General features: G+C 35.1%; 1 protein-coding gene across 1 annotated transcript in view; it reads left to right on the plus strand.

Moving 5' to 3' along the window:
- Nucleotides 1-3,776: 3,776 nt before the first annotated feature.
- The window catches only part of LOC131804623 (putative uncharacterized protein DDB_G0277255), a 59,287-nt gene continuing 39,391 nt past the window's right edge, over nt 3,777-23,672 (plus strand). The window contains exons 1-2 of the mRNA XM_059127675.1: nt 3,777-5,270; nt 17,757-17,912. Coding sequence (XP_058983658.1) covers nt 4,582-5,270; nt 17,757-17,912 — 845 coding nt within the window. The 5' untranslated portion in view covers nt 3,777-4,581. The remainder of the gene's footprint in view (nt 5,271-17,756; nt 17,913-23,672) is intronic.

Raw genomic sequence — 23,672 nt, forward strand, 5'->3', positions numbered from 1 at the left:
TGTTTACAATTTTTTCAAAATATTACCCTTGACAACATCTCATTGTCAAAATAGGAACCTTTTTCTATTCAATGAAATTTGACAAGGTAAATTACAGAAAATGCAGAGATGGAAAGTCTTATTTGACATACACATACAAACTGTGTATATTTTTTGACAGAATAGGGGTACAAAGGGAGAAAATAGTATTTAGGGGTAGCTTCGTTCTACCTCTTGTATTTGTACCATGATAGTTACCCATGGCTCAATAAGAAAGGTTTCTCAACTTTAAAGAAACTAGATAACAGCAACTCTGTGATGCAACCGAGTTTGAAATAATTTTAAATTATTGTATTTTTTATTCAACACAATGCACAAACATACACAACAAGGGTATATGTTTTGACAGAATAAGGGCACAAAAAGAAAAAAAGATGTATTTAGGGGGTAGCTTTGTTCTACCTTCTGTAATTATGCTTTATGTTCTAATTATAAGTCTTGTATCTTCAAATTAAGTAATAACAAATGCAGCAAGTTGTTTGTTAATCTGACACTTTTATGACAATATTTTAATTCGAGAGAAAATCGCGAAAAACCAATGGAACGCCGCGAGCTTCACTATATCGAGTTCCTAATACACCTCCTTTTATCCCAAGCGCAAACTTTTTTCTGCCCAAAAGCTATATACATTACATGGTAGTAAAATACAGGTAACAGCAAGTTGTTGTACAACAATCGTAACAACAACCACATACAAATTTGTTTTTGTACGTAAAATAAGTGTCAGAGTTATGTGTCCAAAAATGTAAACAAAATAATTAATTTTCAATAAATTATTTTAATTTTAAAAATATACGTTATTGGTATTTGGATTATTAAATTGAAATGCAGAAGAATAGTTATTAACCTATTTAATTTTAATGCTTTCACATCATTCCCCTGAATGTATAGTTGTTAGCTGTTGGCCCTAGTCTCTCAACACTTCAAGCAATCGCTAGAAAATCGTGAAAAAGGCAACATCCCTCTCAAGTTGAAACCAAACAGCATACATACATAAAGTATTCTACATTTTGCAATTTTAGGAAACATCATGGCACAATTACAGAGGGTAGAACAAAGCTACCCCCCAAATATTTTTTTTTATTTTTGTGCTCTTATTCTGTCGAAACATATACACATTTTGTGTATGTGTGTGTATTGTTTTGAATAAAAAATACAATAATTTGAAATTATTTCAAATTTGGTTGCTAAATAAATGCAAATTTTCGACCTGAATGGATAACAAATTGTACAATTTTGCGATATCACTGTATTGTCCTACTATTTTAGATTCCATCTTGTGGGATAACCTCGAAATTACATTCTTGTTTCGCGGTTTTTCCCCAATATAAGAATTTTGTTAAAAAAAAAAATAAACAAAGCCTACTGTTGCATATTTTAAAGTCTATTTGAGACTATAAGACTCCAGCACAGATTTGCATTTTTCTAGTTTCTTTGAAGTTGAGCAACCTTTCTTATTGAGCCATGGGAAACATTAAATATACGAATACATTATATAACGTGGAACAGCAACCTTAAACGCAAACAAAGTTTCCGAACCATCGCCTTTGTAGTTTTGTTAAATACACCGGGATTTTTTCTATTATTAGCAAAAAAAATATGTTCACATTGCCCTGCAGTGAAATTTTATATCAAAAAAGGGTATACCTATTGTATATCAAAAACGTCATTGTAAACAAAAACGTCATATCGACTTTTACACCAGTATTACTATAGAGTCAAATCAGCTGGGACTTGCTTTTGCCTGTAATAATTATACCATGTATGCATTAAAAATTATTGTATTTATTGAGAAAATGCATACATATATAGAAACTGTATATGTGTTTTGCAATAAACAATTGAATTCGGGTGATTACTATGCTCTAGTCATGTGTGGTGGAAGAATACTGGTAGCAGCATCAACACATATGGTCGTACCATAAACTGTCAAAGCTTTTATGAAAGGATAAATGTTGAATGAAAAATTACTCAAATTAGTTAAAATTGTTGAAAACCCCACATCATAACAACTCCATTACAATTATGGGGATTATAACCCATTTTTTCCTTCATAATCCTCATAATTGTAATGGAAATGGGGATTATGTTCAAAGAAAAAAACTCCATGGTAGAATTAAGGTTTTTTTTCAAAATTTTCCATTTGACAAAATCTCATTGTCAAAAAAAAATTATTTTGACAAAGATAAATTCAAATTCAAAATAAAAACGTAAATTTTGAATTTGAAAATATGAGAACAATTTTTCTTTGCAAAAAAAAAAAAACAAATTTTGGCCGGAATGGAAAATTTTTTATTGTTCCCAAGCATGTGACTCATATACAATTTTTGGGACAGCATTCCGTTTTTCATATCCAGCGGGTCGACATTGTCCCTTTTCACATCTGATCGAGATCTGGTGAAAATACCTACGTGAAACCCCCAAGTTTTTCTTATTGTAATAATTGTTTAGGTTGCTGCCCTTCTGTCCATGAGATTTCATCCGCTGCGGTATGTCCAAAACAGGGTTCTCGAATTAAGGTTTAGGAACTATGAAGAAAAAAGGGGCAATTTGGAGTATTCGGGATCCCATGTCAAAGGAAGTACTGGTTTATCCCTGAAAAAATGTATGTTGTTTTAGTCAGGATAAAAAAAGCAGTCCTTCGGTGAAAATTTCCAATTTATGGGACAACTTTTTGGCGAATCATGGATAGAGCCAATTACGTAATACCTTTAACCATTCTGAATATTTATTACAAACAATTAATTTCACAGAATTCATTGAAAATTTGAATGGTTTACAAATGTACATAAACAAATCTTGTTTTTGTTGTGACAGTTCATATGAACGATTGTATTTGACAAGCTCAGTTACAGAAAATGCAAAGATGGGAATGCTTATTTGAAATGACTTCACCTTCTTGATTTTACCATGAAAAACTCGGACATAATCCCCATATAATCCCCGATTTTTTCTTTCATAACCCCCATATTGGAATTGTGTCCAAGAAAAAATCGATCATAATCCCTATAATTGTAATGGGAAAGGGGATTGTGTCCAAGACAAAATCGGTCATAATCGCCACAATTGTAATGGGATTGCTATGTTGTGTGCTTTTCACCAATTTTAATCAATTTGAGTGATTTTTCTCTTTAAAAAAAGGGGCGAACGGGGCTTGAAACTTTCTCCTGTGGGTATGTCCTGTACCGGCTAACGCGAACCTAAGTTTTCTAAACTTTAAACTTTTTGCAAGTAGCCGGCCTTTTGCTGTGGTTAGAGGTTGGCGTCATGTTACGTATAACAGCGAATTTTTCTATTATTATGCAAAAAAAATATGTTCACTTTGCCCTGCAGTGAAATTTTATATCAAAATAGTGTATACTGGATATGCATTTTTGAGGACGGTATGATAACATTTACATATATCTAAAAAAACTTGATGTTTTATTCCTTTTTCGAAATTTTCTCTTAAATTAAATAATGATTGAAAAAGTGTAAATTATTTTGTTGTATTTGCTCTTGTTGTTTTCAAGTAGAAATAAATATATACTTTTTGTTACCGGATAATAGATGTTGCCGATAATCAATTAAAAATGTAAACAAATTGAACGATAAATTTTTAAATGTGAACACATCTTCTATTTTTACTAGCGACATCTATTGGTTTGCAGAGTAAACGCCTCAATTGTCAGTACTACATGGAAATGGAACAGCACTACACGTCAATTTATTAAAGTTGACAACACCGCTTTCCAATTAGAATTGAGACGATTTTTGTTGTTGTTTGTGGGTCGAGGAGACAATTTACAACAATACTGTCGTGAGCGCCACCACCACAACAAACAAATTCTAATTGACAAGTTTTTAAATTTGCATGTTTTTTGTGATATTCAGTTCTGTGGTACAAACTTTTAAATTCTATATAATCTCCCCTATTGAAGACTCATATTGAAATTACGCGACGAAAATCTCGGGAAAATTCATTGCGCCGAACAGAAAAGTTTTCTTTTTTTTTATTATACACAACAAACAAACGCAAGACGCAAAGAAACGCAAGACGGTGGTAACTTGGCTAAAAAGAAAGATAGAAGAGTGGCAGTGGTGAAGTGGAGGAATGTGAATGCAACAAAAGGAAAGGCAAAAATAAATAATAAGTCAAAATTTGAAGGTGCGCATTTCTTTGACAGTGAACAGAAGAATTTGCGAGGAATCCGAAGAAGGGCGGACGTAAGAAACGTAAATAAAAGACTGAGATCTGCATGGATTTAATTGTGCTTGACTGAGTTTTTGAAGAATATAATCCGAATTTCGAATTTTAGTGAAAAAAGTATAGTTTTGATAAAACAATCGACAATCCGGAAGCGAGTTACCATTGTCTGCCTGTCTTCCGGTCGGTGACATCGAAAAAATAAAAACATATGAAATCAACATAGACTGCATTGTATACGCATTCATTTTGAATTCGGAGAGAAATACCAAACAAAAGGACTGAACGGATCAGAAAACTCATCCAATTATCGTGAAATTCATAAAATTTAATTCGAACAGTGAAAAGCATCTTTAATGCTCTCATACGTCATACCTGCTCCCCAGGAAACATCGGCTGCGAATGGCCGTTCGTCGAACCGAACTGAAGGCGATGCAGAGAATGGTGGTGGTAGTATAACCAACAGGGAACCAGTGCCTTCTCCACCTCGTTCTAGCCTAAGTCTCAGACTCAACTCCCAATACATGGCCGGAACAGAGTCCCACACAACAGAGGTGGATGCCCTGCTGGCGAATGTGAATGTGGCATCTGGCCATGAGTTCTGTGACGACGAGCGCACCCATTTACTGAACGACACAAACCACACATCATCTCCGGTACGGGTGAAGCGTCAGAACAGTAATGGCAGCAACAACAATAACTCTTTTAGTTTGAACAACAATGCCAATAACACCAGCAGCAATACCGACGTCACCACTAACAATAGAAGATGTAGTGGCGATGGTGGAGGAGGTGGCGGTGGCGGTGGAGTAAATGTGGCGGGCAACAATTGTGGCGACGATGTTGTCAATGTTAATGTTCGCAGCTCCGTAGAGGGAACATCTTCGGATGATGGTCCAGATTCCCACCACACCACTGTTACCCATACTACTGAAAAGCCACCTGCACAGCAAGATGAATCCCAGAATCCCCGCCAGCAATCGATGACAACTAAGAAGCCCAAACTAAGCAAATTGGGTTCGAACAAAACAGTCGGACTAAAAAGGTAAATACCTACAAACAAGCACAAATAATTCTATTTTCTATCCATTTATTGCGACGTCGACATCTTGTCATTGGAATGACGAACGTTTGACGGATGATGGGATGGGTGATATGGATGCAATCGCCCGACCAACCGACTAAACAACCAACGATTGTCATATTACAATGTATGGCACGAAATGTGTACCGTGTGTGTAGGCAAGAGAATAGTTGTACAATTTTGACCTACTTAGAATTATACAATGACGACAAATGACAACAACAATAACACCAACCACACATCATACCCACTGACATGTAATGCATTTACGTCGCCCATTTGGGTGTACATTTCTTTTTGGAATTCATTATGTGCGATGGGTGTGTGCGTGTGTACGACTAGTACGACTTTCTTGACCTTGTCGTCGAGTTTTCAATGGCTATAAATATAGGAAGTTGTCTTCTCCTTATTGCCGAACGATCTTTAATCCTTTTTGTGGCATTCTCCACAAATAGGGACTTTTAATTGAATTGAACTCTGTGACGAGATCCATCTGTTCGAATAATTTCATTGCATCCGCTTCAATGGTTGATTGGAAAGATTCATGGTTGGTAACAAAATCTGTTCGTTCCACTCCATATAAAATGAATATGAATATTATTCACTGTTTTCTCTTCCATTGTACTTTCTCTTTGCCGATTGCTTTCCCTCCTCCGAAGCCCAAAATGTGCTTGATTTGAAAGTGCAAAGGGACTCCGTTCATCGTCTTCTTCGGCGCATTAAATGTCACAGTCATGGAAGTGCAGTGAATCGAATCGTGTCTCCAATATATTCCCATGAAGACAGCAGCGCAGAGCAAATTATTTGGTCGACTTTTTTGTACTTCTTTGTCTTTTGTCCCACAGCGGTAATGGATTCGCGTTTTGCTGGCAATGGACTGGCTGACGACTGATGATTTGCAAATCATCCCATTTCACCTGATATCCACTACTCAGTTAATGTAGTTTTATTATGTTATTGAAAGGGAAATCGAAGAGCCGTCGTATTAACTGCAGGGTCGGTGGTTCCGTTGTGACTCCCTCTAAATGTCAATATGTCTGGAATGTGCTGCAGTGATTGATGGATGATTTCTTGTTTTAAATTAATCTGTCGGCATTAAAATATTCTATATGCTTAATAATATATACTGCCAATTTATTATATTAATATACATGTCCAAATGTCCAAAGGGTCGATAACACAACCTTGTTAAGTGATGGCAATAGAACATTGAAGATTTAGGTAAAAGTAAATTCAATGCAAACATGTAATATGATAAGTCCCCTTGAAATTTGCCACCCCCCAACCCTGACACTGTACCTTAGTGAGCCATAAATTTCTTTGAATATTCATTTGCTTGTTGGATCTTTCATATCTTCAAAGTTATGGTGATGCTTATAGCGCACGCAAGTAGAAAACCTTCCAAAAATAATAAGAATAGGTCACCGTTTCGGTAAAACCCTCATATGAAGGTATCCCCTGGTTTCGGCTATTTCGGGGAGTATTTGCCATCTTGGATTATTAGGGGATAGAAAAGCTATTCGCAGAAGATGTTTAATTTAGGACAATGTTTTGGAGTAGCGCCCATATAAATGCACCTTTTGATTCAAGTATATTTGATAGTTTTAATTATATTAATTACATTTATTAAGACAATTGTTTAGAATTCGATGTTCATACTTCATAATGGATTCTACCTTCGGTGATAAAGCATTGTCGCAATATTCGGTATTTTGATGATGGTTTGAAATATAAATAACGCACGATTCTTATAAACATATATTTACATGTAAGTCTTTCTTTCTATAAAGTTCCTACCGAGAAAAGTTAGACAGTGACAAAGTAAGTGCTCTACCGGTTCAGTTTCCTCCTCAACTAGACAGAGCCTGCAGTAATCGGTAATCATTTCCCTTATGTTATAGTGACCTGTGATAATTTCGCCATGGATAAGAGCGACTTAGATCTCCTCTCAGAGAGCACCGGCAAAATTTTTTCAGAGACAATACATTTTGCCATTTGTGATGAAATTCAAGGTCTTGTCAATTCATCTATTGATTCATTGCTAGAGTTGTTGCAATGGCCTGAAAACCAACAATGCTTAATGGCTCAACGGCTTAGTTTTTTCAGTGCATTTCTACACTTCAAAACTGTCATTTATTTAATGGTACATGAATTTTGTGCCTTCAGAGAGGCTTAAAAATTAACATATATAGTTCAATTCAATGTTTCTGTTTCCGTTGAAAGGTGTGTTGTTTCCAATCCAGATGTCCCTGTCAGGTACATGGATGACTAGTAATTCCAAGTTTAGCTGAGGTGATATGTAGTCACTGGCCTTGACCCCGCCTCCAAGTTCTCCACATGCTAAAAAATAGCAGAATATCCAAGTTCTCTGAGTCTAGGGGTAATTTAGAATTAGTTGTAGAAAACTTGCAATTAATTTTTGGAAACACTTCTAGTAGAGACCTAAGGGCCGAACTTTTAATATCCTCCACCACTTGGAAAAAACTTGAAAATTTTGAAAAAAAAAAAAAAACCGAAAACTACCACTTAATTGAAAACCGTTATATGGGACCATGCGAAGACGTGGACCTGCTTGGGTGAATTTACGAGTTGTATATCCGGCAACGTTATCATAATTGGATAATGGTCTAGTTGAACGAGGTGACTACGAAAATTTGTATGTTTATATTATTTATATATTAATGTTGTGACCAGTTCAATTAAGTGAGGGTATTTTTGTAGGTGGCCAGAAAGTAAGCTGACCGGTAAATATGACATGTAGCCTAGGTGACGATATGGAATTAAAAAATCCTTTCTCTATTCTATGTGCTAATCAATGTTCTACAACAGGGAAATGGTTCTAACATTCATTTCTCTGCCTCTGTATAAAGGTGATATTCAACATACACCTAAAATTCTAACAACGAACTGTGAAACATGATCACAATGCTGAAATCCATAAGATAAAAATAATATGCATAACATAAAACAATAAAATATGATTCTAACACACTTTCTTCTCGATTTGATGGCTTCGGATTAATGTAAAGTTGCTTCTAAACAAAATATAAAACAAATATTAAGAACGCGACGATATTCTCAAGATTTAGAAACCGAAATGATTCTAAATAGGGTAAGTTCTCCTAAGGTCAGCGTATCCCAGTTGTGTTCTGCATTTATATCAAGCAAATAAGAATTATTATAACTAATTATGAAAACAGTTTTATATTAGTTTAGAAGATGCTGTCTGTCTGATGTTGAAAAATTAATTCATTCAGTTGATTTTTGTTAGCGAGAGTCTTTCAGCACGAGCGAGATAATGCATGCTCTTATGTTTTTTACCTAATGTCCGACATGCCGTACAAAAATACTCACCTATTCCACTATAGTAACATGTTTTGTACGGTCGAATTACCAAAATCTCATGCCAACTAAATAAAAACAATGATATATTCTAAAAATTGTTCAAACCGTTGCCCATGTCATTTATAAACACTTATATATTTATTGCTATTTTTTTCATTTCCAGAATGTGTTTTTTTTATCTTCTACAACTCCCATACTATATTTTGTATACACCTAAGTCTGTTTTTACACGGTAGATTGGTTCCAGAAGAAGCCGTGTAAAAAAAAAACGTGTAAAAAAGATATTGATTTTATGGGTGATTTGTTCCTAATGGGTGATTTGTTCCTAATTTCTAAAACCTATTAAAATTAGTGAAAAACAAGAATTTTTAAGAACAAGAATTCATGTCTATTTTATTAAATCAAATATATAATGCTTGTGCTATTCACATTTGCTTTGACCAGTAAAAAATGTTTGTACGCGCTAAAGGGGAATTCACTTAAATCTTTAAGCTAGTGTTCGCAAACTATTGATACTATCGATGGTTTCAGACTTTTTTCTTTCATAAATACTTTTTTGTAATATGAACATACTTCGTAAAAATTAAATTTGACAAAAAAAATTTAAGTACATAAAATTTCAAATAATGCTAAATGGAATAAAATCGTGTAAAAAAATTAAAAATATTCAATTTTCAAACCGTGTTATATCAAAACCGTGTACAAAAAGACCGTGTAAAAACAGACTTAGGTGTATATACAAGGTATCAAAATAAAACGGATTGAGCTAAAAACTGCTTTACTGAGCATTTGCTAGACGATATAAGGTTTCTAGCAAAGTACTAAAGATCCTGGGATAGAGAATTTAAGTATTCAAGCAAGGTTCGATAGCTCGCAATGAGAAATGGTTCCAAATGTGAATTCTTTGGCCAACAGCCAAATTTGTTTAATTAATAAAAGAAGCCCTACTAAATATGCAAAGTGGTCATAAAATATTTAATTACTTTCAATTCACAAAAAAAAAAAAAAAAAAAAAAAAAAAAAAAACATAAAAAATAAAGTCATCAATACATTTTTAAAAACGTTATCAAAAGTGTAATATTCCTAATTTTTCATTTGCTCTGAATCAAAATAGTTTTGATCGTCAAAATCGAAATTACATCGAAGTATGTATCTTTTTATAAAAATTATTTCAAGTTGGTATTTTTTGTGCTATTTTTAAGAAATAATAATGTTATATGGCAGTAAAAATAAAGTGCATCGACTCTTCTTTTTAACTAAAGATAAAGAACATAGATCTCTTTGTGAAAATAAACTGACAAAGCATTTAGCTTTAATTTTAGTTGTAGACTTGTGTCATGTTATGCTCGACTTGAAGCATTCATTTGACATTAAAAATTCTTTGTAGATAGTAAATCTTCATACAATATTCTGGTGAAACCTCCATGTAAATAGACAACCCCGCGATATTTATTTTAAGGGGTTTTTGTTAAATGTGGACACAAATAATGAGCTACTGACAATATATAAATTGATCGCAAAAAGGTTTTGTTCGGAAATTTTGAATTTGGGATCATAGTACAATGATACAAACTCTATTGATTCAAAAAGTCAAGAAATCTAAACAAAGAATTCTGGGACGAGAAAAGTTGTAAATTACTTGTAAACATACTGGTGTCTCATGTAGATTTTTTCAAGTAAAATCGAACATAATCCATGGTTTGATTATTTAGAAAATCTCCTGTGCATTGCCGTGAACCGGACATGTCGTACCTAGAAAATCAGAGTTTCAAGCGCTTGGTGAGGTATGATATTTTTAAAGAAGAAACAATTCGCAATGCGTTCTGTTTAAAAGCCCTGTCTAATCTTTTTAACAACCAATGTTTTCACAGTGGTAAAAATGACAGCGAACAATGTTGACAAATTGACCCAAACATTTTGTATTCCAAAAGCAGACATTGTTAATTTGCCAATTGTTGAGATTCAGTCGTGATGGGTTTGTTTTGGTCATTTATGAAATTATATTGAAAATACGTCCTATTCACTCCATAAAAATTGATCGCTGCGTCAGTGATTAGATTTTTCCATTCTAAAATTACTGCGTTCATAAAAAATTACGAAATTAATTTCCCATATAGCCTTTTCGTACTGTACTACACCTATGTTTACTTTATATTTCATTTATTTTTGGTTTACTTGGCGGACGGTGCTCGTTGAACATTTATCAAGGCACAGTTTTATGTATAGGTAGATGGTCAGATGCCGTTTGGATACACATTTGACAAAGTGTCTAAACAAAATGTTTGCAATGTAAAAACGGGCAGAGATGAAGTGTGCGTTTGTGCATTTCAATTTCGGTGCTCCGTTAAACTCTTTGGCATTTGTCCAGAATTTTACTGTGTTTAAACATGTGCCTGAATGTGAATGTATGTATGTATATATACCTTCATTGGGTTCGCACATTTGGTTTCGCCACGATTTTCTTCATCTTACTTCATTCTTAAGTTATTATTGTCACAGCTATCGTTTCTCTTTGTCGTTTTTTGTCGCTATTCGCGTGTTTGTGTTTGTGTGCAGCATGCAGCTTTTAATGTAATTACATTGGATACATATTTTCCAACGTTCTGCTACGTTACGGCTAAACTTTTGCTTACTGTCACACAAGACAATAAATTAAAATGGTTTCATTGATTTTGTCTGAGCCGTCCAGTTCATGCGAGTACGTCTATTTGTCAGTTACACACCTTGCAAAAGTCAATCAAATTCTCAACTGGCTCGAAGTTATTCTTATTAACAATTCTAAAGTTTGTTTGAATAAGATGATAATCGACAATAGTTTTTTTTTTTCTCGTAATTGCTCTGGACAGTAAATTTATTGGCAAAACTTTTGCGAATCTGGAAAAGTGCTTTAACGATTTTACGATACACATTTGGGGCTAATGTAGGAATCTTAAATTAAATCATTCTTTGAAGCATTAAGTCGAGACAAATTTGGAATACAGGTGCTCAATGGCATATGGATAGTGTAATTTAAGGATGGAATATCTTCATGCATAAAAAATGCAGCAGGGTCACAGTTGTTTAGATAGTTTATTCGGTTATTTAGGGTTCTGATTGATGAGAATGGGTATTTTGACCGTAGGATTTGAAAGGTGTTGATCATATGGATGAGCTTATCACAGATGGCCAAGCTGTTGGTCTCGTATTCTAATTGTTGTTTTAGACAGTTGAAAATTGTAGTTTGGAATTTCCTTCTCAAGTATAAATCGTTTTGGCTGATCTACGAATTTCTGTACTGTTTTAACAACAGGGGATGGGTTTACTAGGTAATGTCAAAATGTTAGTGGGTGAGAGAGTGACGTGCTTTAGATTCTTATAAGTTTCTGAACTTTTTTTTAAAATATTTATTTACAAAATGGAGTGCACTTCTGTGAACATCAAAAATGTTTAATGCCAAGAAAGTAGTTCAATCATTACTCTCTACCAGGACCTGCAAGAATTCCAAAAAATCCAAATCTAGTAGATTGTTGCACAAGGATATATCTTTTTAAAATTAATGTTACAGAAAAGGGATTCCAGGACTTGATTTTTTGACAAAAAAAAAGTAACAAAAATATTTTCGCGGTAAAGTTCTACGTTTTAAAATTATATGTGTAAAGAAAATGTATAAATGCTACCCATAAAGAAATCAAAGACTTGAATGGAAATCGGAAGTTGTTGTAATATGGAGATCTGAATCTGTTCTCAAATTTAAAATATATATACCTGTTTTGAAAAAACTGGCATGCACGGCCCAGTCATCCATAGGATCCCCGAAGTTCTTCTTCGTCAGTCATTCCATAAGGTATGGTAACTTTGTCTCATGACTTTTCTCAAAATATCTTATTACAAAATTATTACGTACATTGTAGCACCAGTAACTACTTACAGCACCCTGCCTTCATAGGAAGTAAGTAATGGAAATCAAGAGCGAAAAAATAAGTTAAAACGGCCCTCGTTGAAACTCTTGAGTTGAATTTGCGATCTTCCACCACTGTGCAGTTTTTTTTTTTGATTTACTTTGTCTTTCGATGGAGGCATGGTACTTGCAATCCTCTGATTGGTATTTGGACACCTCATGTATTCAGCAAGGACATGTAGTTGTTGTTGTATCAGCTTCTACTGATGTGTTACTTCTGATTCTTCTCAACCTGGGTCCGCTTTTAACTCCAAATTCAAGAAGGAAGTAACCAGTATATGTTGGATCCATAACGACAGAGGTGTTAGATGAGTAGGTTTGGCTGGGCAGTGAAACAGGTTCAACGTGTGAGCCTGCGCCACATGCTGTCAATGCGGGTCTAATACGAATTGAGGTGGCCAAACTACTACTCGGGTTTGTAAGGGCAGATCTCAATCTTCAGCTCTGTTGGGACCGCGTCAGTTTGAATAGAATTCAGTCCACCTTGACAGACTTGTTGGAGGCTCCTTTTTATTCCTCAGTACCTCTCCCTGTCTAGATCATGAAGTTTTCCCTTACGTGCCTGGGCGGAGGTTGTCCAGCCACTAGATGGTTATTGGAATGACTCTTCATTTTTTCATATCCCTCCGCCATAATATGAATGTTATATTACATTTGTCCTGTTATCATTATTACACATTCCTGTGTGTTTGGTATTGAAAATTATATAACTGTACCGACAGATTTTAAGATTTTGTTTGTTCCTTACATTTTTGAATGGTATAAGAATATTTTGAGTTAAAAGTAAAAGTAAAGTAAATTTTTTTTAAAGAAATCAGCGAACGTTTCTGCCATTTCAACAGAGGTAGAGACCTCCTTATTACCAAACTCATACTACCATGAAATTGTCGGACTCTTCTTTTTGAATTAAAAAATTTCTAAAAAATTTTGGGATTTGACTTAAAGTCTCTTCTCATTTTCAATAAATAGTTAAAGTAACACCTTGAACTTTCAGTGACCTTTTCTCACTACTAGTATTTAAAAAAAATGTGGAATAATTTAACGAAGATTTGCATTTTTCAACTTTTTAAATAATTTACTTTTAATATTTCGTAACTTTCTAAGATAAGGAGTAGACCAAGCAGGTCCTTTCTCAGGACTAACTTTAAAGACTGGGACTGACGTTGAGAATGCAGTATTTAAAGTATTATAAAAGTATGACACACGTGCATCTAAATTTTCTCCTTGATCCCAATTTGTGTTGGACAATGCAAGCTGCGGTGTTCAAAATCAGCTTTGGCTGATTGAAGACTGATGGTGAAGATCTACACAGAGAAACGTTAACAAATGATGAAACGACTAGATCAATAATTCTATTTTTAATGTTTCGTACACAATTTATTTGAAGTAAATAAATAATAAATAGTGACCCAGAAATATCCATACCGGATACGTAGCATTGGGCGAAACTGGTACATAATCAACTTTGTTTTCACCTGAAACCCAAAACAATTCAAATTTTGAAGTTTGTGACTTTGAGACTTGTTTTATGAACTCTGCATGTCCAAGGTAGATGTTGACATGTAAATAGTATAATAAGGTATTATTTTGTAACTTACTAGTAATACAGAGGGCATGTAGTTGTTGTTGTAGCAACCCCTACTGACGTGGTACTTCTGATTCTTCTCAACCTGATTTTGCTCCTAACTCCAAATTCAAGAAGGCATATTTTGGGTCCATAATGATACCGGTTTGATGAGTAGGTTTGGTTGGCCAGTGATCAGGTGCAGCGTGTCATGTGGGCCTGTGCCACATGCTAGGCAAGTATTCTGCACACTGCTGTCAATCCGGGTTTAATACAAATTGAGGCGGCTACACTGTCCGGATCTTAATTGTGCAAAACTACTCGCGTTTGTAGGGACTGCTCTCGCTCTTCTGTGAACGTGACAGAGTGAATACCATTCAGCCTAGCTTGTAGTTACAGATTTAAGGGTTTTGGTTGTTTTAGTAACAATTTTAATTCAAATTTTCTCTAAACTTACGGTATGTGTTCCCATTATGTAAAAAAAAGATCCTTGCATAGAACTGTCAATGTAGGTCTAAGTTTGTGTCAATGTAGGTACAGTCTGTGACAGAAAACTTGTCTGCACAAGTTCACATCTTTGTATAGCCTCCACATAACGGTTACTTGCTACATTCGGAATTTTTCAACGTTTTTTTGACCATTTGCAAATTTCTGTCAAATGGCGAAGGGTATTCAAAGTTCACGAACTTACTGTTCTTTTGCGTGTTATGCCGTTGCACAGGTAAGACTTATGTAGATGGTGAGCAGGTGCCGTGGGGAGGCACTTTGTTTCGATTCTAAGGGAGGGGTTCTAGCAGGACTGAATATTTTCCCACTGCGTAACATTGACAGTCTACATATCTATATATGTAGTTGTCATTATATTTGGTCCTCTTGTAATGCATATGTTGTCATTATTACTAGTACTAAAAGTAATACATGTGCTTACCACAATTTGGGTACAATTGTTGGTCCATCCTACTCGAAGGGCCTTGCGGCCCGTGATTGGCTGTCACATATTTTTCCTGTCAAAACTTGTCTAGCGGGTAGGGTATTACAAATTTTATTAAATGTACAAATCCAACAAAACTCTGATTACAAATCGGACTGTTTACCAGTTTTTTAAACAGGGCCATGCCACTCGAAATAAGTAGTTATTCTTAGTTCAAAATAATTTGACAAATTTTATCTATTTATTATTATTTGGCTACTACAAATGGATACGTATGGCTCTGGTTGCGCTGCCGAGTGAATTGAATTTCGGTAGAGTTGGTGAATACCGCATGTATGTCTGTATACCGTTCAGACCTCGAGGTTTTAATCGTTGCCATGTGCCACTCACACCTTCTAAACCAAGAACGTTTTGCAAAAGTCCACAGTATTGAATATTCGCCTTGGAATAAGTATTCACCCGTCGTCCATGTTTTCACTTTAGTTTCTGTCGAGAAGTTGTAATCGTTGTTAATTTAGAACCCGACATATTGTGTTATTGGTTCTTACTTCTATAATTTAATGTGCCGATACTGTATATCATGCTCATGAATTCTGCCACAACAAACTGAAGTGTATTTCTTTCAGCTTGTTTTCAATTTCATTTGCATTTGAAAATGAATGTGAATGCCTGTGGCGGCTTGTCGTTATTTCGTGCGTCGCCTTTTTGACTCAATTTTTATTTTTACCTATTTACACAATAACATATTATTTGGGATGAAGATGATGGTGATGATGATGATGATTGGACCGTCTGTTGGTTTGTCGGTTGATTGGTCTATCGGTCGGGCGGTCGGTCGTACAAACATTTCTCTAAAGTTCAAATTATTTTCTGCATGACCAAACTAAAAATGCATGCCAAAAATACACTTCTTTGCCGTGTTTGTTGTTTTGCTTTCATTTATAGATGCTTTATTCGGCATCAATCTTCTGTTGATATATTTGGTCCCAGCTTTTTCACAATGGGATGATTTTAAACAGATGCTAATTTGACGCTGTACTAAACGAATATTAAAGGAACTTTCAGGAAATAAAGTACGCAAATAATAATTGTGTTAGGAGCAAAGAGAACAATTTCATTTTGAACTCCTTTAAATAAATAAACGATTGTTTATGCAACATTTATTATTATTAACACTGAAAATACCCCAAAAAAATTAAATAAGATAAAAAAACAAATAAAAAGCAGTATGTTCGGACGGGCCGAACTTTGAATACCCTCCACCATTTGGAACGAATTTGGAAATTTTCAAAAAAAAACACTATCTTGAACCTTTATAGATATTTCACTTCCAGAGAGTAAAGTGCTTGGAAATAACTTCTAGACAATTCCATTGAAAAATGTTGCTAAAATCATTAATATACCGAATTTAGGGAGGCAACGGTACCTCTATATACGATATCGTTCGGGCTATACGATATGTGGGTGTGTTTTCAGACAGTTCCATTGGAAAATGTGGCTAAAATCATTAAAATACCGAATATCGGGGGTACCGTTGTATGGGGGCTATACGATATCGTGGACCTATATAAACAATTCTCTTCCAGAGGATAAAGTGCTCAGAAAGAACTATTTGTGTGGATTTTCAAACAATTCCATTGGAAAATGTGGCTAAAATCATCAAAATGCCGAATATCGGGGGTACCGTTGTATGGGGGCTATACGATATCGTGGACCGATATAGCCAATCCTCGAACTTGACCTGTCTGCCGACAAAATACTGATCTGTGCAAAATTTTAGCTTTCTATCTTTATTCGTTTTGACTCCAGCGTGATTACAACAGACGGGCAGACGGACAGGGCTAAATCGTCTTAGAATTTTACGCTGATCAAGAATATTCATAATTGGTTATGTCTAAAATAATTATTTCGATGAGTTACAAACGAAATGACGAACTTAATATACCCTTCATACTGTGTATGGTGGAGGGTATAAAAAAGAGTTACATTATGGGGGCTAATCCTAAACGCGGACCTCTACCGAAATTTTCGTTTAGATATGAAGGGAAAGTAGTTTTAACAGCTCTTTTCATATGAGTGCGACTGTTGCGCGTATCCCAATCGAGCGTATTTGTTGTGGTCTGTACTTTTGAGGCAACGCGGATCGACGGCCATTGTCGAAGGACAGTAGTCAGGCAGTAGTCTTGGAAGATTTCAAACACGTAGCCAGAGGGAATGGCCCGTACGAAATGGTTAGCTAGAAGACAATATATAAACATTGTGCTTGATAAGGAATTTCTCTCCATATCGGGGTCTCTCTTTATAAATTTTGGAAGAGGTCGCATTTGCTTTAATGCCTATTAGCAAAATATGATAAAAAAAATTATCCCTTCGGAAAATACCTTTCCGTACTGAAAATGACACCCTATATTCAGTTGAAATTCTCATGGACGTGTTGGACGTAGGGAAACTTTTCGCCGGAGAATGCCATGGAATGGGTAAATTACATTATGTAATATCTCATGTGTTAAGTAGCTTTGATATATCCTATATATCCTCATTTTGATATTCATAGACACATATATAAAAACTATGATGTAAGTTAAACCTAAACAATAAAAATATTATAAAACAAATAAAAGATATTCGATTTGTCTTTGACCAAAAACATTTTTACATTTTTATTTTCAGAGTGTCGTTTGGTTCCTCCAAAGGCTCCATGGTTGAGACATTGGTGTTTGAGACACCAACGCCATTGTCTGAACATGTGGAGCCAAGCTTTGGATTTGGATCAGAAGGAGACTATAAAGCAAACATGGATGACAGTGGCATAGAGGTTCAAGAAGAGTAAGTACAAGTTTTGATTTTGGGTGTTTCTGTTCCAGATTTTAACACAAAGACATCGTCCGCCTGAATTTTACATGTTTTCAAAATAGGCTAAAAAAGAGAAAATCAAAATTGGTTAATTTTTCATGGAGTGCCCGATATTGTCCATTTTCGCACCTGACCTAGCACTGATGCTTATATTAGGATTCGCAAAGTTGGAGCAAAATCGGATTATCTTTTCACTTTCTGTGCAGTAAATTATTTTCTTTGAAAATGTTGGCATTTTGTGGGGGAGGTACCAGAAGAAGTGAACCGATATTGCCCATCTCCGAACTCGTTCTAAGTTTAACAATAATATTACGATGTACCAAGTTTGGATCAAATCGGATACTCCATTCGAGAGTTATCGTGCGCTCCAGTCAGACGAAAGTACGGACATCGCTAGATGGTCCATTTGGATTCGGTCCAAAGAGACCTAGGGTCTAAAACCGTTATTCCGATGAGGCACGTTGTATCAAATGATGTATACTCTCTCTAGCCATGTGGCTTAGGGTATAAAAATGGGTTAAGTTTTGCTGGGCCAGCATGGGTTTTCATTACATGACCCCAAGTAAAACTGAACACTATTTCTTTACACTAAATGACATTTTATGGATAATTTCTTTAATTTTCCTCTCCAGATGAAGAACTCTAAGAAAGCAATATATGCTCCAGCATACGATAGTCGAAAAGCTTTACTATTGATCTAAATGACATTTCAATGCTTATGCTGTAGAACGAGCTTCCATAGCCAGGGCTCTATAAACACACATTACTCAATTAGTATTTCCCGAAATCTGCAAGGTCCGGTCATAAGGTCCTTAGCCCACATAAATCCAATTCCAATGGATAATCTACAGATTCCGTCGTTCGAACGTTCTGGGGAAGGTTTCGGTTTAGGTAGATAACAACCAGCCTTTGAAGCCGCTTATGATCTATACATGGTGTTCAATAGGGTCAGCCATTCAATTCTGTATTCTGAGTTGAAAATTTTCATCCTCCTGCCTTTATGGTAGACAAATATTCCCCAGATCCACAAGATCAAAATGAGAGTATCTCAAGGCGTCCGGTTTAGCCTTTATCTTTCGAAACATTCTATTCGAACCGCATATTTCTCGGATGTTAATACCCTCAGGCCATAATCTGTAGTCTTCGACAATTTTCAGGGTTGTCAACCAGATAATGCAAGCTATGAATAGAAGCCTCCAGCCAGTAGCTGGCACAACATTGACAGCGACGACGCATAAGGTCGTTCCGTCCCTAACTATTCTGACCATCTAATCTAAAATCCTATAGATATATGTTTGAAACCAATTGAAACAATTTATCCAATTCGTTGTTTCCTTTTTTATTTAGAACTATGGATTTCAAAAAGCAATAGGAATATATTAAAAACCTTAAAATATCTGAAATAAGTAACAGCAGTTGCAAATGTTTTAAACATGACTGCAATTTCTGAGTATTTGAGATGCCTCCCACACAACAAATTCAATTTATGAAAATTACTTATCTACGATATTTTAGAGGATACCTTAACGAAATGTAACCCTTGATATATCCTCAATTCCACGGTGGAGTGGTCTCAAAACAACAAACAGTAATTACCAAAAACTGCGACGCAATATTGTCTACATGTTTATAAGCCATGTTCAAATCTCGCTTGGCAAGGTTGAAAACAACAACAACAAACTATTGGCATATGAAATGAAAATTATTAATCCAACCTTTTTTGGTAATGAAATCTGTTGTTGTTATTCGCTCTGAGCCAAAAATTTAAATGATTTTACGAATTCTATGTAGAAACAAAAGACAATGTGTATTTGCCTGTTTTTGTTTTGTTTTTGTACACTTCTCTACAAACTGCTTACCTCATTCGAATGGAGAGATTAAGAAATAAACAATAGCTGGAATTCAGATTTGCTTTTTCTGGTGCGAATTGTAAATCGCTAACTACATCATTTTGTTTTTGGTCGCCTCCCATGAATAGCTTATTCGGAGCGTTGTGGTGTACAAAAAGTAGTCACCTAAATCTGTAATCGTTGGTTGGTTGGTTGGCTGGCTGGTTGATTATTTCCGTCTTTTTATTTTTTTTTGTGGTGGCATTTTCATTCAACAATTTAAATGTTTTTTTTTGTTTATGAATCAGCCCAGATTAGATATGTTGTATAGGCTTAGCTTTTGTTGAAATCGTTAATTTTAATCACGTTCCTTACCCAGATACTACGATACCTCCGCCATACACTGTAATAGAAGGTAGTCGTTAGTTTGGGGCTATCAACCAACCCGCTATTATCAAGTCTAATAAAGAATTTGTTGTTTTTACATCAAAAGTAATTATATGAGTTAATTGTACATGTGCTTTGCTTTTTTGTGCGGAGTACCAAACTGAAATTATCCAGTTTCGCATTATTTATTTTATTTTTTGGCCAGTAATTTTTTTGATGAATTTTATTTTTTGTTTTTTTACATAATTTATTTTTGTGGTCTTGTTCTATTTCGGCTTGGCAGTCTGTCTGTTCATTACATTTCCCGGTCATTGTATTTTGTGTTGTGTATTTTTGTCTTTCTTCATTCTCGCTTTTGTTATTGTGAAAAGTCGCCAAAAAAGAATAACGAATTTTTTTACTTTGTAGTACATACATATTTACAGACAGACAACAACAGCCAACTCATCTGTATTTATTATGTACAGTAGTATATGATGTAAACTAGCGTGTCATTTATATATGTATGCGTTTGCTTAAAACAAACATAAAATAATTATTAGAATAGACATACAAATATATGCGACATTCCACATAAATTGAGCATGGTAGCATTTGTATTGAAAAGTCGAAATGAAATCTATACTCAACTCAAAATCGATTATGAAACGTCCACCACTGCCAAAGTCGACTTTCGATTTTTATACTTTTCAATACTAAGTCAACTTTCGTATACCACACAGCACAACCGTTTTTGACCCTGAAGCTTATAACACCTCGAAATGTTTGTCCAATGCCCTTGTCTTTCATGATACCTTGTAGTCACTCTAAGAAATTTATCATTAGGTCAGAGTCAGGATCCAAATAGAAGTCTATAATTTTTGGAGCAGATCGCGAAGTATTTAAATAATGAAATGTATAGAAAAAATATATATTATTCTTCATGTTCCTTTCGCTTCTGAGTTTACAATTATAACCGCAATATGTTAAGGTTTAGTCCAGACAAGCAGCGCTTAATTTTGGGCGATAAAAGGATAATATTTAAGGCATGAAATGCCATAAAATTCATCTAATACTGAAAGTCAGTTCCCCTCTAAATGCAATATACAAGATAAAATGTACTCTTGGTCGTTGGATTGATGCCAATTTAGTTAATGTAATCAGTCAGATATCCGAAATAAAAGCTAAATATACATTTTTCAATATTGTTGGGAATTTTAATATCATAAAATTGTCAGGAAAGTCGTCATCTTCTCATGGCTCCTGAAAAGAACCAAGTGGACCAAAAACTTACACATGAATGAAACAAGTAAAAATAACGTTCCGATCGTCTGGGGCGAATTCTAATATTACCATCCAGCATATGCAAACTTTAATTATGGCCAAATCGCTTTTATGGCTCAAAATCTCTAAAATTTTGTAAATTTTGTTAGATGTGGGAACAAGTAACATTCACTGGGAGCTAAATCAGGAGAATAGGGTGGGTGGTCAAGCAACTCGTACTTTAATTCGTGGATTTTAGCCACTGTAAAAACACTCTTGTGCGCTGGTGCGTTGTCTTGATGAAAAAAGATTTTTTTTGTGTTGTAAGCCAGGATGTTTTTCTCGCATTTGTACATTTAATTGATCCAAAAGGTTGCAATAGTTATCTGAATTTATTGTTTCACCCTTTTGCAGATAGCCAATCAATAAAATACCTTTGAAGTCCAAAAAAACCTTTGTCATAACCTTACCAGCCGATTGAATTGGTTTTGCCTTCTTTGGGGGCATTTCCTCCAGCTTTAGTCCATTGTTTGGATTATTCTTTTATCTCTGGAGTATAGTGGTGGATCCACGTCTCATCAACATTTATAAAACGACGCTTAAATTCCATTTTATTTCGCTTACAACGATCCAAAAAAGCTTGAGAAATGTTCATTCTTATGCGTTTTTGATCGACTGTCAACAACTGCGGCACACATCTTGCGGAATGCTTTTTCATCTGTAGTTCTTTATGGAAAATTAAAGGAACTCGATCATTTGAGATGCCCATGATATTAGCAATTTCACGCACTTTTATTCGTCGATAATTTAATACCATGTCAAGCACTTTGACTGCAATTTCTGTTGTTGTTGCTGTTTTTGGTCATTCACTACGTGGTTCATCTCCAATGATTATACGACCACGTTTAAATTCAGCAACCCAATTTTTTTACTTCTGCATATGAAGGAGCACTTTTACCTAACACATTTACCATATCATTATAAATTTCTTGTCCCGATAAACCTTTTTTATGTAAATATTTAATGACAGCATGTATTTCTAATTTTTTCATTGTGGATGCGTCCTTTTTGAACACTTGTTTCTGTATGAAAAAGTTGCCGGATCGAAACAAAATTTAACGTGAGTTCATAACAGAGATGGAACTTTCCAAAACACATAACTTTTTTTTTTCAGTTTATACCGCGCTTTTTGTGCTAGGCAAAGAAGTTTCCGAACTGCCCTCGTAGTTGGAATTTTGCACTACAATTAACTACTCAATTCACACACAGTTTCTGGTTTGTTCACAGAACAACAAAGATCCCTATAAGGAAAATCAAACATATCTAACGGCATAAAGAAAACTTCAATTGTATTCTATAAAATGGAACCACTCTAAGCGTTGGTCACTTTTTTTTTCTCCCATACAAATGGCCCATACCTTTGGCTTATTCGCACCCTGCTGGCCTGGCCTATTCCCCCTCCTAACATTGATCAAAAACCAAGCGTTTCTTGGGAGTCTCAAACGAAAATTGTTGTAATAAATGACGAGAATCTTCAAATGTTTATGGCTAGGTATTTATATTTAAAAACCATATTCTCTAAGTGTACATCGACAGAGACTAACCGACAAGCGGCGGACAGACACTCAAACACATTCATGTCAAGTAGAATTTCATAAAAACCGTCTGTGTCAGTCATTGAACCTGGGAGGTTTCTGTTTCTCTTTGGCATTTGTCTGTTTTTGTTTTGTCGTTTGCTCCTCTCTGTTGCCGCCGCTGCTGCTGCCGCTATGTGTATTTAGTGTTCACTTTGTAAACAGGTTCAATACTTTCAACGTCGAAATGTAACGTCGTTTGTTTGGTTGGTCTCTTCCACCATAAATGACGAACGGATGCTGACATCACATCTCATGTCCCATGTAATCGACCGATATTATCCAACGACTTATGACTTGTTTACGTTTGTCTTTATGTCTGCAGTCGTTGCTGATGTCGTTTTGCTCTTTGCTCGTTGTAGCTATAGTTGCTGACTATGTGACAGCAAGAAGTCAGTCGGTGATGGCGGCATTATAGCCATCGCTAGTCACTTCCAACAAATCTTTTGCCACACTTTTATCATAGGCTTGTTTCTACAATATTGAGCGGAAATTTAGCAATTTTCTTGGAAATGACAATAAGTTTGTGTTTCCTAACTTGTTTATAATCTCTTTATTTATATATATGTACATTTTTATACCCTCCACCTTGGAGGGAGGGTATATTAACTTTGTCATTCCGTTTGTAACATTCCTAAATA

Source organism: Musca domestica, unplaced genomic scaffold, assembly GCF_030504385.1.
Source record: "Musca domestica strain aabys unplaced genomic scaffold, Musca_domestica.polishedcontigs.V.1.1 47, whole genome shotgun sequence".
NCBI classification, from domain to species: domain Eukaryota; kingdom Metazoa; phylum Arthropoda; class Insecta; order Diptera; family Muscidae; genus Musca; species Musca domestica.